The sequence below is a fragment of the Pseudorasbora parva genome, chromosome 20 (genome assembly GCF_024679245.1).
Source record: "Pseudorasbora parva isolate DD20220531a chromosome 20, ASM2467924v1, whole genome shotgun sequence".
Lineage (NCBI taxonomy): Eukaryota > Metazoa > Chordata > Actinopteri > Cypriniformes > Gobionidae > Pseudorasbora > Pseudorasbora parva.
In genome coordinates this window covers 1,613,095-1,629,150 of record NC_090191.1, presented here as the reverse complement: position 1 = coordinate 1,629,150, position 16,056 = coordinate 1,613,095, and the positions used below count along the sequence as shown (strand labels likewise).

Below are 16,056 nucleotides of genomic sequence, written 5' to 3'. Positions count from 1 at the left end.
CTCACACTCGGCCAGGCAGGCCTGTGATAAGCTAGCGCCGGAAGAATTAGAGAGCGACATACCAGTGAAAAACTTAGAAAAGTCAGTGCTGGCAACTGTGGGACAGGAAAGACGAGCGAGAGCACGGGCGGTTCCGAAACCAGACCGAAGAGAAACTGGCAGAATAGAACTGTCACGCCTGGCGGAGGCTGATCTGATGATATTTACACAGTAAATTTACAGTAGCGCATACAGACTATATATATCCATAGGTAAGGGGTTTGGCCTTACTGGGCATTGGCTGTGCGCTCCTGTCTGTCTGGTCAGACAATTGGATGCTTCCGCAGAGGTCAGGTACGGATGCCGTTCCCATAAGTGGATCTCAAACAAGAAATGGTGAAAGAAAACACTCACCGTCAGAATAAGGCTATTGTTGAAGTGATGTACAGCTGCTGATATCTTACACTAAATCTATTTCCTTTCTGTCTTGTGTTCATATCTCATGTTCTCAGGAGCCAACTGGTAAGTCCAGCACAGTCACATTGATCTGCTGTAAAGTTACTGTAATATGTTTCCAGCGTGCAGAATGAAATATCCTGTTTTAACTGCTCATTACTGTCAGATGAGGAGATTGCTCATTCATCATCTTACTTTCATACAGTTTCACTAAAGTTACATTTGGTCAATCACTCAAAGCACACAATGCTCATTCCCTCTCTGTGTCTTTTCATGTCTTCAATTATTTCCTCAAAGTCATTAATACGAAATGGAAGACCATTCCGGATATAAACACAGGTAAAACTATTATATAATCTCAAGAATCCAAATATATTTATATAAGCAGTAAGATAACTTTTATCTGTTTGTGTTTATGAACTATCACTTGTTCTAATGTTTTATTGGATAATATTTACTGTTATCTGAACATTCTTGTAGTTTTAGGGTTAAATCTCACAGAAGGAGACATCATGAAGGTAAGTCTGTACATATAAATGGAGGAAAGTCTATATACAGTATATAAGATCAGGAGATGTGATGAATGATCTGCTTTAAAGCCTAGGCAAGGAAGCGTCATTCCAGGGAATCTGTGGGATATTCCCGTCCCCTATGAGCTGAGTGCCAATCTCAGTAAGATTTCTGATTTCTCACTTACGCTTCCATCAACTTTTAAACACTTAATGTAACTTTTATATTGTTTTCCACTCAGTTTAGTTTGTGTTTCTAGGTCTGAACAGTAGAGGAGTCATTCTGAGAGCCTTTGAGCAGTTCAGACTGAAATCATGTATTGACTTTAAGCCCAGAGCCGCAGAAGAGTTTTACATCTCTGTGGAGTATCGTGACGGGTACAGTATGATTATAGTTACTCATCAACAATATTAGTGATATATTATTATAGACTGATCTGATGTAGCCTGTGCTGTACTGAATGTGTAGAGTCAAATATCTGACTTAATTATTTGCAAAAGTTATTTAAGTACATTTTGTGTCTGGAAATCAGTTTTTATAATAGTTGTAATGAGCTGTAGGCGATATAATTTGACTGGTAGTTTTATATGAATGTGTTGGCATCTCTTACTGGATTGGCAGGTGTTGGTCATCTATCGGACGCACGTCTTCTGGAGGTCAGACTCTTTCCATTGGAAAGGACTGTGGAAGAAAAGCCATTGTTGAGCACGAGTTTCTCCATGCACTGGGATTCTCCCACCAGCACACAAGATATGACAGAGATGATTATGTGACCATAAACTATGGAAACATCACCAAAGGTTGCCATATCACTTTATTATTAGTTTGCTTTACATAGCGAGTGTCATTATTACTAAAGAGCGCTTAGAGAAAATAAGCCATTCCTTATGAAGCATCACATTAATAACTGCTATAGTCTTTATTTTCAGGGTATGAGAGTTCTCTCAGTAAATCCAGTGAGAACGTGTCCATCACCCAAGGCACCTCATATGATTATTACTCTGTGATGCATTTTGATAAAAACGCCTTCAGCAACGGTAAGGGACCCACGATCATTACCAAGAGTCCTGAGTTCCAGGATGTGATCGGACAACTAATGGAAATGAGTGAATCTGATGTGACTGAGCTCAACAAACTCTATAAATGCAGTGAGTATTTGACTGCTTTCTTTTTAGGCTTTAATCTTTTGTGTCTTTTTCATTTGTTACTCTATGTAAGACTGAAATTAAGTTGCAGTTGCAATTACGGTGATCAGGAGGGGACATGTTCGGTTTGTGGGAACATGATATGTCGTGACCTCGAGATCATATGTTGAGGGAATGATATCTATTTCTCATGGACACAAGTTCATTGCCTAAACAACCACAGCAACCTGGAATTATCAGAAACAGATAGGCCTATAATACTTATTTTAATTAAGAAGTGTGTGTAAATAAGATTGTTAACATATTGCCATTATATTTTGTCTGTGAGCAATGGGGTCACGTAATGGAGAAAAACTGAGTGAGGACACAAATGAAGGAAGAATTTTTTTTTATTCTAAATAAAAAAATATAAAAAATATAAAAAACATCCGCGAGGGGAAAACTACATCAAACCAGCACAGGACAATGAAAGAAGGGTGAGGTGACAAGGATCCGGAGACATGACATCACATAAAGACTGCATTTACACTGCAGATCTTGATGCACAATTGCGATTTGGTAACTATATCTTCTTACATAATCTTTTAAAAGCCTCCCGTATCTGATTATGGCATTTACACCGTAAACTGGTGAAACAGCCAAAGATGTTCTTAACCAGAAATGTAAGTAAAACGGCATGATATGCAATGGACAATGTATGCGTTATGTATACAATATTTTGCTGTCTGCACTTTTCCACACATCTTTAATGGTCAGCAAAACATTTCTCTCATAAGGCAGAGAAACAAGGGAGAGCCCTTGACAGGGTTGGCAGGTTTTCGCAATAAAACCAGCCCAAATGCAACTCAAAACTGTGTTACTGTAGCCCAATTCTGCAGGAGAATGGCAGACTTGGGAACACTGACCTTTGAACGCAGTTGTTGTCCAACTGAGTTGACGTCATTCGCCTCCGTCCCTTTTCAATGACGTACGACTAACATTTATTGGGGAATATTCGATTGGACCTCTAACATGGCAGACGCAAATGCACGTATCCGATTCAAAACATAATTATTACCACATATGAGTAAGGCCTGAATCTGATCTGAGGATATTGGAATCCATGCGTTTTATTACTGCTTACTCGTTCACATGTCATATCTGTCTCTTTTCTCCTCGGTCATTCCCACGAGTCCTCAGAGTCCCTCTCTCCCCATTCTCTGGCCGGGAATGGCTTTTAACCGGTCTCTCCGTGCCAATTACTGCAATTAGACACAGGTGTTTATCATCATGCACTTGACCTACTTTCTCACCGCTTGTCTCCCGGCTCCCTCCATCTGTGCAGACCTTGCGAAACCACGCCCCCCTCGCCACATACCCCCACTGCCCGAATCAGGCTGGGGAGCCATCCGGCTCGGCTTCCCCTAGCTGTGTGACCGCGCTCTCTCCCTGCGCTCTTTTCTCCCAGGGGACATCCGCACACAAATACCCCAACAAATCATGAGAGAGGTCAAGGGAGGGGGAGGAGAAGAAAAAGAAGATGAGAGAGAGAGACTGCTGGAAGGAATTCACCGACCCCGGGGCACGCCACCATCTTGTCCTCCACCAGTTGGATGGCCGAGTCCAGCGACGTGGGGCGGTGGCACTGGACCCACTGCACAGTCTTACGGGGCAGTCGGGCTATGAACTGCTCCAGTACCACCTGGTCGATGATGGTATCCATGTCGCTTCCCTCGACCACCAGCCATCTGCGGCACGTGTCCCGGAGCTGCTGAGCCATCACGAAGGGCCGACCACTTTCCCCAGACCCAGCGACCGGAATCGCTGGCGGTGTTGCTCGGGGGACTGGCCGACCCGCTGAAGAATGGCTCTCTTCAGGTCTTTGTAGACCAGGAGGTTCTCGACTGGTAGCTGCTGTGCCGCCAGCTGTGCCTCGCCCGTCAACAAGGAGATTAGATGCACCGGCCAGTGATCCCATGGCCATCCGCAGGTCTCTGCGGTTCGTTCGAAAAGGTCCAGAAAGGCTTCCGGATCATCCTGAGCCCCCATTTTTGTGAGCGGCACGTGAGTGAGCGGCACGTGAGTGAGCGGCGTTTAACTGGTCTCTCCATGCCAATCACTGCAATTAGACACAGGTGTTTATCATCATGCACTTGACCTATTTTCTCACCGCTCGTCTCCCGTCTCCCTCCATCCGTGCAGACCTTGTGAAACCACGCCCCCCTCGCCACAGGTCACTTGAACCATGCAGTGTAAATGGGGCCTAAAACAAGACAAAACCACCACATGTGCTGCACAGGACAAGACAGACATTGGTACCTATAGAAAGCATTCAATTTAAGTTCATCAATAAATGTGAAAAGAATATGCCTTATTATTTTTTTTAATCTTTCACATCCAATAGTTTTTTAAGTCCATTTACTCGTTGTTTATTATTTGGGTTTAATAGGCATAATCATAATGATCACAATAAATAAAGACTAGATCAGTGACTAGATTTAAAAGGCCTCGACATAAGGCTGACTTTACCTCGACAAAATGATCTCGTGGCCACAATTTATTAATCGTTTGGGTGCACATGCGTTAATATATTTTGGCCACGGCAAAACTAAGTGGACCGGACATGCCCCCTACTGTTCACCGTACCGAATACCTCACCCAGACCAATACTTGATGTCAGGGAGAGCCAGGGCCATTGTGATGAACTGAAATGGAAATGAATTGATGTTGTCTCCTTGTGTTTGTGTGCACTGCAGATTCCTCCGTCTCTTTCCTTGACCACTGTAGTTTTGATGATGAATCTCTGTGTCAGATGAGCGTCTGTTCTGCTGCTGATTATGGCTGGAAGAGAGTGAACTCCGTGAAGGGCATCAATGTGACTGACCACACGTACTTGGGCAGAAAGCAGAACGGTCAGATCTATTACAGTCAGTCAGTAGAAATGCTACACTTCCATCCACAGCTGCTACACACCTGTTTTCATGCCCGTTTCAGGCTCGTCTTTGTTCATGCACTTCAGCACTGAGGGCAGAAACCAGGGGGACGCAGCCAGATTGGAGAGCAAGACACTGACCCCTACAAGAGACTGCAAAGTCCAGTGCCTGCAGTTCTACTACTATCACAGCGGGAATGAGTCTGACCAGCTCAACATCTGGATCCGAGAGTACCAGAATGAAGCAGACAGCACAGGAACTCTCAGACTTATGGATCAGATCACAGGTCTGTCTCTTCTTCACACACTCATATAGGCCTGTATCTCAGTGTTACTGACCACTTAATTTCTTGCAGAAACCCCTGGGAATTACTGGAAGCTGCGTCATGTGCCACTGAACGCCAATCAATCTTTCCAAGTTGTGTTTGAAGGCCGTAAAGGAGCAGGAAACTCCAGTGGAGGCTTCTCACTGGATGATATCAATGTTTCAGAGACCGAGTGTCCCTTCATATGGCAGATAAGAGACGTTGAGAAGATACTGAACCGTGGGTCGGGCAATTTCATGAGTCCACTGTATTACTCCAGTGATGGTTATCGCTTTAGGGCTCTGTTATTAGTGGATGGAAATGAACTTAACATGTATGTTACTTTGGTATCTGGTGTAAATGATGATCAGCTGCAGTGGCCTTGTCCATGGAGACAAATAACCGTCCAGATCCTTGACCAGAATCCACACATACAGAAGCGCATGTCCTTTGAGCAAAGCATCACCACTGACCCTAATGTGACTCGTTCTGGTTAGATCTTTAATGCAATCTGATATTATTATCATCATTATTCATGTGTTTATATGCAACATTTCACTTAGATGAGAATCAAAGTTATTATCTGTAGCTTTTAGGGTTATCTTAAAAGCCATGTTTTGTTTTAACAGCTGCTGGCTATTATTGGGACAATCCTCGAAAGACTGGAGTTCCAGCCATCGTTGGTGGCGAGTCTGTATTTTTGGGTGGATCAGCCATTTTCAAGCTTCTCCCAAAAGCTGATCGCACTAGAAGAGAGTTTATCAAGGGCGGTGACTTCATCATTCTCATCACCACACAAGGTAGGATTTGAGCTCAGAGAACAGGTTTATCTGCTGTATTAAGAGCAAACTGGGCCTTATTAGAATGATATGGAGCCGGATCAGCCTCAGAAATAATACATTACAAAACACTAGGGGTGTCCCCGACTAAGGATTTACACATTCGAATCAGAATTGTCGAATCTCTCTATGTTTGACCGATAGTCGAATCATCTATGTGTGTGTGAATCACAGGGCCGGCGTTTGCTAGGCGAGCTAGGCGGTTGCCTAGGGCAACAATTGTGTTAGGGGCGCAAGCGCACTCTAGTGCCGCCCATTACTTCCCATTAAGCATAAAATCGGAACAAGCAAAATACAACATAATGTTTATTAAACATGATCATCATAGGGCGCCCCCTCAGCCACACGTTTAATTACTTATCAACCTGATTATTAGATTGAATTGATCTTGATTATTGATTATTGGTCAAGGCATTAGGTCAGTGCTCATCTTTCGCGTTCATCAAAAATGAAGCGTCTAAACCCGCGGATGCACAGGGACGGAAAAAGAGAAAGGAAGAAAATCGAAAGAAAGCCCAGTATAGATGTTAGTCTTCTTATCTCAGCCAATAAGTTGTCAAAATAAATACATTTACTTAGTATTATCAATATTATCAACTAATATTAATTGTATTAATATTATTAATATTGTCACTAAGCTATCACTTCAATCAACACAATCACGATTGTGTCAAAGCAGCTTCACAGTGTCAAACAGGATAATATTGCAACAAAATTAGATTTGGCTGTACAGTCGTACTGGAGAAAACAGTGAGGTTATCATCTTATTTTAATTTATCATATAGCGACAATGTTGGCATATCAGTATTATAGTTTATAGAATTAAATAAAACCTAATTCATAAATTTCATTTGTATAATAAGTTGAATAGCTTTAATCATATTTTTAGTGTCCCCAACTGAGCAAGCCAAGCCAAAGGCGACAGTGGCAAGGAACCAAAACTCCATCAGGGCATGATGGAGAAAAATAAACCTTAGAGAATCCAGACTCAGTCGGGGTGCCAGTTCTCCTCTGGCCTATTAACACACCGTGGAGGATTATTATTCTGGCAACCTTACAGGTCAGAAATCATATTAGATCGGAATATTCAAAATTTCAGGGTATCACGCAAGAGACGGGTTTATTAAGGATGGGGCGTCGATTACACAAGAGTATGAATACATGAAAGATCGGAATTATTGCGCCGGAGACGGGTTTTGAGCATGACGTGCCGGTGAGGCAAATTCGGAGGAGACACCATTTGACACGGCTCAGCAGACACTCCAGGATGAGCTGGTCATGTCCAGGCAGGTCCACCATCCGATCCGGACAGGGCCCAGATCCGGGATAAACCTCGGGATAAACAGAGAGACTAACATTAGCGTAGATGTCACTCTTTTTATGATGTAACGAGTACATCAGGTGTTATGGGAAGTGTTCCCGGTTCCGGCTGACCTAGTTAATGCAGCCTAACAATCAGTCAATTGATCTGAATAATGAAAGTTAAAAATGTTCTATGTGTATGCCATAGTAAAGAGATGTGTTTTTAGTCTAGATTTAAACTGACAGAGTGTGTCTGCTTCCCGAACAATGCTAGGAAGACTATTCCAGAGTTTAGGTACTAAATAGGAAAATGATCGACCACCTGCAGTTGATTTAGATATTCTAGGTATTATCAACTGGCCAGAGTTTTGAGACCGCAATAGACGTGATGGAGTATAATGTGTTAAAGGCTCGCTTAAGTACTGGGGAGCTAAACTATTTAGTGCTTTGTAAGTAATAAGCAAGATTTTAAAATGTATACGAGGTTTATACACTTGCTAGTTTTCTACGTATTACTACATATTGTAAACATAACTTCACTGACAATAATCTACAATAACCTACATGGATGTCATTTAAATATCAAAAGTCCATTTCGCTACAAATATGGATAACGTATGCATGTTAGTTATGAAAAGTACAAACACTCCATACATGGGCGTCGGAAGTAAATAAAAAGTGGGGCCTCTCGGTTTTATTTTTGTGTGTTTTTTTTACTGGAGTAACGATAGATGCCATATTATTTACATTAAAGCGGTACCTCAGCGCTTGAAAGATGAATCTGTATTAAAACTGGGTCATCAATGTAGTAGAAATGTGAAATAATTTTTTAATCTGGTGCCTTATAGACTGAGAAAAGACAGAAAATGTATTTTTGTCTCATGGGGATGAAAGACAACAATTCCCAGAATGCTTCGCTGCCCTGTGAGGCCATTCCCAAAGCCACCAACTGGATTACTGTGACTGAGTCGCGCGAGTCTCACAGCACTGAGCACTAACTGCAGGAGTGAGATAAATGAGCTGATGAGCTCTCGTGATGAGCGCTGAGGTAATCGCGACTACACTCGCGGCATATATTCACAATGCGAGTTCAGTCGGGCGCATTTCAGTTCATGCCTTTGCAAGCTTAACTTTCATAGAAATTAATTTGAGAAGTTAAAAGACTTACATTGCACACCATAGCTCCGTTTAAATGAGTGCCTGCAGCTGAGCTGAGCTGTGAGTGTGATCTCCGTCCCTCATGAGCGGGTTCAAAACATGCGGAAATGGCTCCTTCTGCTGGCTGTAGTCTTTAGTCTTTGGCCAAACATTCCTCCTATGATGCAAATATCGTCAGTTTGTGTCATAGGAGTAATTTTTCCAGAAATAAAATGCACAAATCTCTCGTCTCAGGGTGATATAGGGGGGAAAGCACAATCATTGGAATATACTCCAGGGTTTCTACTGATACAAAGCCATATGTAATCGCTGAAGTAACCCTTTAAACACAAATATGCTGTGTTTTACTTAAAGATTGATTGGGCCAGACAAAATTAGGAAAATCGCCAAATTCTCCACAGTGGCTGTAGAGTAGGGTTAAGATGCCAGCCACCACCACCACCTGACATCATTTATAAATCTGTGATGGAAATTAAATTTGATACATACATATTTGTCTACAGATTTTACATTTATTTGGGTAAGATGCATTTGTGTGAGCATTTGGGAAAATATTTATGCTTTCACTTGTGCATTTATAAATAGCGTTTTCTAAATATATTATTTTAGAGGCTGATCGGGCTCCATAAATGATGATTGGTCAGGAATGATATTCCCCTTGTGTCTGATCTTTATGAATGTTGTATCGATCCAGATATCTCAGGGCTGCTCCAGAATGACTCTCTACCCTGCCCTAAAGCAACGGTGAAGAACTTCAACATTTCCACTGACACCAGTGCCCAGCAGGGACCATGTGCTGTGAGGTGAATGTCCTTTTAGAAATAAGTCTCTCTTAGAAATGATAGGAAAATGTAGGATTTAACAGAATATGCGATACTGTTTGGATATGGTCACATCTTTAAGTCTGGGAGCTAAAGCTGCTATTTTGAACTAATCTTAACCAAAAGCATGTAAAGCAATGATGTAGTGCTGGGCGGTAAACCGGTTTCAATTTCGCGACCGATATGTGTTTTTCAAATACCTGTGCATTGCTGAAACTGCATCTATTCACTGGCCATGAAGAGCATTATGTAGAATGTATTGGAAGCAGACCTTATTTAACTGCATTTTTTTTATATAGTCTTTAATACTGATAATATCTCGTAGAGCCATGTGAATTTCGAAATGCGGCAAACACGGATGGAGTCACAGAATCCAGTCACAAATGTCTAAAAATCTTTAAAGAGGTAAGTTTCAGTCACTTATTGAACATTTCACAGTTTAATTTGAGAAAACTGTCAACTGTCATATCTTGAGCCTCAGGAAATCAAAGGTCTTCATGGCAACCCGTCAAAATAAAAGTTCAGTATAACATGAAAAAACAAATACATTACTATTATATATGCAAGTTACTTTAATTAATCAATCAATAAATAAAGAATACCATTTGTTAAAACACACAAACTCAAAGATCTTCATTCCAGCTGACAGAATAAAAGCTCTGTTTACTTTGAGATTATTACGGAAATTGCATAGTAAAGAAAAATTATGTTATGGAAAAAAAAAAGTTGGTTCCAAGGCAGTATCTCGGCCGAACTTTGATCAATCTAAAGGAAAATATGTATGCATCGGACCCATGATCTGAGGCTCCATACTAAAGTTGGGAACAGTGTGACCTGCAGGTTATAAGATATGAAAAATGGCTATTTCTGCACATAACTTCTGTTTGTCAGAAAATCATAATCGTTTCTGTGGATTCCTCATGTCATGCCAAATCCGAAGATACCAGATATGTCAGGATCGGAAGAACCATATGTCCGCCATATTGAATTCATAAATTGCATTATATTTTAAAATATTTTATATATCTGCCCAAACATTGGTGTGCATGACCGACAGCATGTCCTGAATGTACCTGATGTATCTGACCCAGAGGTGTAGGTTTGAGTCCTTGTGGGACAACTTCATAAAATTGTGTGTACTGTTCTGTCATTTCAATTCCTTTATTATTCAGGTAAGTGTTCTACTTAAGTGTTCGTCTTCCTCTTGGATTAGAAATAAGTGTGTTTTTGTTCATTTTGAGTTCATCCTACCTACCTACTTCTGAACCCTCTGATCCTCAAATACAGTCTATTCAATATATTGAAACTTGATTATGCCATTCAACACTAGATAGAAAGCGTTCAGAGAGAATCTGGTGCATCTGAAGCCCTGTGGATTGCGAAATCAGACTCCAAACCATCAGTCCTTGTCCTCCTCGATCTGTCCACCCTCTCATCACTGGGCACCACAGGGATTCCGCCACTGGTTTGAGTCCTATCTCACAGGTAGGTCGCATGGAGGGGGGAGGTATCCAAAGCACATCTACTAACCACTGCAGTTCATCAGGGCTCAGTGCTTGGACCTCTCCTCTTTTCCATTTACACTACATGACTGGGATGCATCATACAGGCACATCTCTTCTCATTCCATTGCTATGCTGATGACACACAACTCTACCTTTCATTTCAACCAGATGATCCCACAGTAGCTGCACACATCTCAAGCTGTCTGGCGGACATCTCGACATGGATGAAAGAACATCACCTGCAGCTGAGCTTCTTGCTTCCCTGCCAATCCGACTCTACAACATGACCTTCACCATCCAGCTTTAGTATATAATCAATTACCCCATCAAGGTCGATCAGAAATCTTGGAGTAACCTTTGATGACCAGCTGTCCTTCAAAGACCATACACAGCTTCTCATCCAGGCCCTGGTAATTTCTAGACTTGACTACTGCAATGCGCTTCTGGCTGGACTTCCATCCTGTGTGGTCAAGATGCTTCATGTGATTCAGAATGCAGTGGCATGTCTTGTTTTCAGTGAGACCAATAGTGCCCATGTTACACCTCTCTTCATCTCTCTGCACTGGCTACCACTTGCTGCTCACATTAAGTTCAAGGCATTGACACTTGCTCACAGATTTACCACAGGCTCAGCGAACACTCGTGGCTCAGCGAACACTCGCCACAGAGAGGCATAAAATCTATTTACAGAATATTTTCGTTCACTGTTCCTTGTTGGTGGGACGAGCTCCTCAAAAACCTACATTTTCCTCTATTCCCCCCTTATTCTAGTTTATGCTACTCTAAGCAATGTCCAAAACGTTTTAAGCTATATCAATCGCTTTTTGTGATTTTTTTCCCCATTACAAATCACTTCATGTATTCCTCAGTTTTAAGTCGCGTTGAGTAAAAGTGTCTGCTAAATGAAAAAATGTAAATCTAATATTAATATCCTGACAGTATTTTTGTGTGTTTCTTAGAGTTCTTCCAACAACTACACCGATCTCAACAACTACAGCAACACCAACTACAGCAGCACCAACTACAGCAATGACTAGCACTGCAGCTACACCAGGACCCACTGAGGGGTGAGACTACAACATTATTTTAAAGGAGAAACTGATGGATCTGATAATAAAAACCTGACAGTATGTTTGTGTGTTTCTTAGAGCTCTTCCCACACCTCCGCCAAACTCAACAACTACAGCAACACCAACTACAGCAGCAACAACTACAGCAATGACTAGCACTGCAGCTACACCAGGACCCACTGAGGGGTGAGACTACAACATTACTTTGAAGGTGTTTAGAGAAACTGATCCATCTGATGATGATAACCTGACAGTATTTTTCTTTGTTTCTTAGAGCTCTTCCCACACCTCAGCCAAACTCAACAACTACAGCAACACCAACTACAGCAGCAACAACTACAGCAATGACTAGCACTGCAGCTACACCAGGACCCACTGAGGGGTGAGACTACAACATTATTTTAAAGGAGAAACTGATGGATCTGATAATAAAAACCTGACAGTATGTTTGTGTGTTTCTTAGAGCTCTTCCCACACCTCCGCCAAACTCAACAACTACAGCAACACCAACTACAGCAGCAACAACTACAGCAATGACTAGCACTGCAGCTACACCAGGACCCACTGAGGGGTGAGACTACAACATTATTTTAAAGGTGTTTACAGAAACTGATGCATCTGATGATAAAAACCTGACAATATTTTTGTGTTTCTTAGAGCTCTTCCTCCGCAGAACTCAACAACTACAACAACACCAACTACAGCAGCAACAACTATAGCACCAACTATACCAACAACTACAGAAGCAACAACTACAACAATGACTAGCACTGCAGCTACACCAGGACCCACTAAGGGGTGAGACTACAACATTATTTTAAAGGTGTTTAGAGAAACTGATGCATCCGATGATAAAAACCTGACAGTATTTTGTTTGTTCCTTAGAGCTCTTCCTCCGCAGAACTCAACAACTACAGCAAAGACTAGCACGAGGGCTACACCAGGACCCACTAAGGGGTGAGACTACAACATTATTTTAAACAGTGACAGCCCAACCTAACAGAGCATTTAAGCCCCTTTCACACCGCCAGCGACACCCAGCGACAAAGCGACACAATCCCATTCATTTTAACGGAGCGCTGATGACTTCCGGCAACACGAGCGACAGTGACCGTTGGCGACAGTGACACACACGACAAAAGTTCCGAAAATTCTTAATGCAAATCAAGATAGAGAAGTTGATTTCAGCTGTTAGCAATTTCCCTGTTCTTTACGATATGTCTCTGCGTACATACAGAGACACATTTAAGGATGACGATCTGCTAATGACGTTTATAAGCAACCCGTAGTGGGAAACATGAATCCCTGGTTGCTGGCGACATGCAGTGACAAAATCATGGCGGTGTGAACGAGGCTTTACTTTATGACAAGAACAGAATCTGCTATGGCAGTGATACGATGAACAGGAGTTTCACATCATAACCGTAAACAGGGCTGGGTATTCATACTCGTTTCCCAATACACTTTGAGAAACTGTGATTTGATTATGATGCATTTGGATGTGTTTCAGTGACAATCTCTATTTGCTTTGATTATGAATTCGTTTTTTAACAACTGAGGACATTCAAAAGGGTTTCTAAAGCGTCTCAAAAGTTGAAGGATTTGTGTCCTGTGAGTGATTCAGACAGTGTCTGAATTATTAACTAACAGAACTGCCTTAAAATGGTAATTTGTGTGTGAATCACACTACACTGGTTGCTCTCTATGATTTTGACAGATTTATATAAGTAATATATTGCATAGACATTATAAGTGTACATTTGCAAATTGGTCTTTTTCTATTGCATAGAAAATTATTTTCTATTGTCTCTTCCCACTTCTCCTCTTTTAGCGAGTATGTGTGCCTATTTTGCAGCTCCAGTGGCAGGACGGCTTCCTCTCTGATCATCCTGATGCTTTGCTTTCTTTTGCTGGAGATTTAATCATGACGAATCACCATTATCACTGCTCTCTACATCTGAATACACAAGATTTCAATCTGTCTGTGTTATTAATTATAGGAGATTCTTACATATAATCTACAATCAATGTCAATCATAGCTTTAATCAGAATAGTTATCAATATATTGAGATTTGAGCTGTTATTGTAATCAGTGCACATTCCCTGTAGAGGTTTAACCCCCTGGACCCGAAGATCGCGTCCCACATGTTTTGCTGTATTTTTCCTCATAACAGTGTAACACAACTTAAAATACACTGTCATTTTTAACTCAGACCCTTGTGAAAAAGTAGTGTGATTAATTGTATTGAAAGTGTACATTTTGTGTACTTAAAATATTTAAAGTATATATTTTTTAAAGTGCACTTGCAGTTTATATGATATAATTCAAATTAATTGCCACTTAAGTGTAATAGTCATTAAAGTGTATTCTCTCTCTAAAATTCCCTTTGTTATAATATCTAATTAATTTGTACTTTAAAAAGTACACTTTAATGACAATATTTATTAACACACTTTAGTGCACTTTTAATAAGTTCACTTTGTAATGTCTAATTCATTTTCACTTAAAGAAAGTACACTTATATGACAATATTTATAAACACATTTAAGTGCGCTTTTTAAAAATGTACCTTGTAATAATGTCTAGCTACATTTTACTTAAACCATTTTAATAATGAGTTTTTTTTTATAAAGTGCAATTATTTTACTAATGACAAAGCACATGGAAAATAAATGATTTTAATTTTTAAAAGAAATTGTCCAGAATTACATTTGTTAATGTATTTTTCTTCTAAACTTCACTCGCTTATACAGTATAGTACTCCAGTACAACTTATTGTAGAAATTGTATCACTATCTCCTATGAACTAAACTACAAGTGTAAGTTTTCTACATAATTTGACATAGTGTCACTCTTTATGAGAGGAGTTGCCTACTGTAGCTATTTGTGCTTACTTTTTAATTGTAATGTACTGTACTTTACATCAGTGTACAGAATACTTTCAATATCATGTTGTTCTACGGCAATTAAACACACATTTGATTGCATTAATGGTGAAAGCTGTCTTTTCTTTGGACAATGGAGACAAGGGGACCTGCCAATAGCTCTTTGTTAAGTCCAATGTCGAATAAAATCGAGCCGTGCCCAGCCGATCAAGCAACTCGTCAACCCGCGGCATTGGATAAGCGTCGAATTTCGACACTGCGTTCACCTTGCGGTAGTCCACACAGAACCTGACCGAGCCGTCAGTTTTGGGAACCAAAACAATCGGGCTCGCCCAGTCACTGTTAGACTCCTCTATTACTCCCATGTCGAGCATCGCCCCTAATTCTTCCTGAACCACCTTTTTTTTGTGTTCAGGCAATCGATACGGCCGGCTGCGAACTACCACGCCCGGCTCGGTCTCGATATGGTGCTGAATTAAGTCGGTACGTCCCGGTAGGGGCGAGAACACGTCGGCGAACTCCGCCTGTAGTTTTGCTAAATCCGTGAGTTGGGATGGTGAGAGGTGATCTCCACCAGGGGCCAGCGCGACCGATTGTGCTTTAATGCTCGCCTCTGGCCCGAGATCATCCTCCCCCCGATCACCATGGCCAACAACACGGATTCCACCTCATTCCAATTTTTAAGCAAGTTAAGGTGATATATTTGACGCACCCCGTTCCTATCGGATCGTATCACTTCATAATCGAGATCCCCGACCTGTCGTGCGACCTCAAACGGCCCCTGCCACTTTGACATTAATTTCGAGCTCGACGTAGGGAGTAATACGAGCACTTTCTCTCCCGGTGTAAATTTGCGTAGTCTCGTACCCCTGTTATATGACCGGCTCTGGCGGTCCTGGGCTTGTAACAAATTCTCCCTGGATAGCCGCCCCAGTGTGTGGAGTTTTGTTCGCAAGTCCAGCACATACTGAATTTAGTTCTTCGCCAAAGAAGGTCCCTCCTCCCAAGTTTCTCGCAGGACGTCCAGCACCCCCCGGGGCTGGCGTCCGTAGAGAAGCTCGAAGGGGGAAAACCCCGTGGAGGCTTGTGGAACCTCCCGCACGGCAAATAAGAGGGGTTCTAACCACCGATCCCAATTTTTGGCGTCTTCCTGTACGAACTTACGGAT

At 41.6% G+C, this 16,056-nt stretch overlaps 1 protein-coding gene across 1 annotated transcript; it reads left to right on the top strand.

The window, feature by feature from the left end:
- Nucleotides 1-748: 748 nt before the first annotated feature.
- Nucleotides 749-12,962, top strand: LOC137049947 (meprin A subunit beta-like). The gene is made up of 17 exons (XM_067428689.1): nucleotides 749-774; nucleotides 916-953; nucleotides 1,035-1,107; nucleotides 1,205-1,322; nucleotides 1,567-1,745; nucleotides 1,875-2,093; nucleotides 4,826-4,981; nucleotides 5,064-5,288; nucleotides 5,358-5,798; nucleotides 5,936-6,106; nucleotides 9,300-9,408; nucleotides 11,891-11,998; nucleotides 12,080-12,187; nucleotides 12,276-12,383; nucleotides 12,465-12,572; nucleotides 12,659-12,799; nucleotides 12,887-12,962. Exons 2-17 carry the CDS (start codon nucleotides 948-950, stop codon nucleotides 12,960-12,962), a joined length of 2,346 nt encoding a protein of 781 aa, XP_067284790.1. The 5' UTR covers nucleotides 749-774; nucleotides 916-947.
- Nucleotides 12,963-16,056: the final 3,094 nt, after the last annotated feature.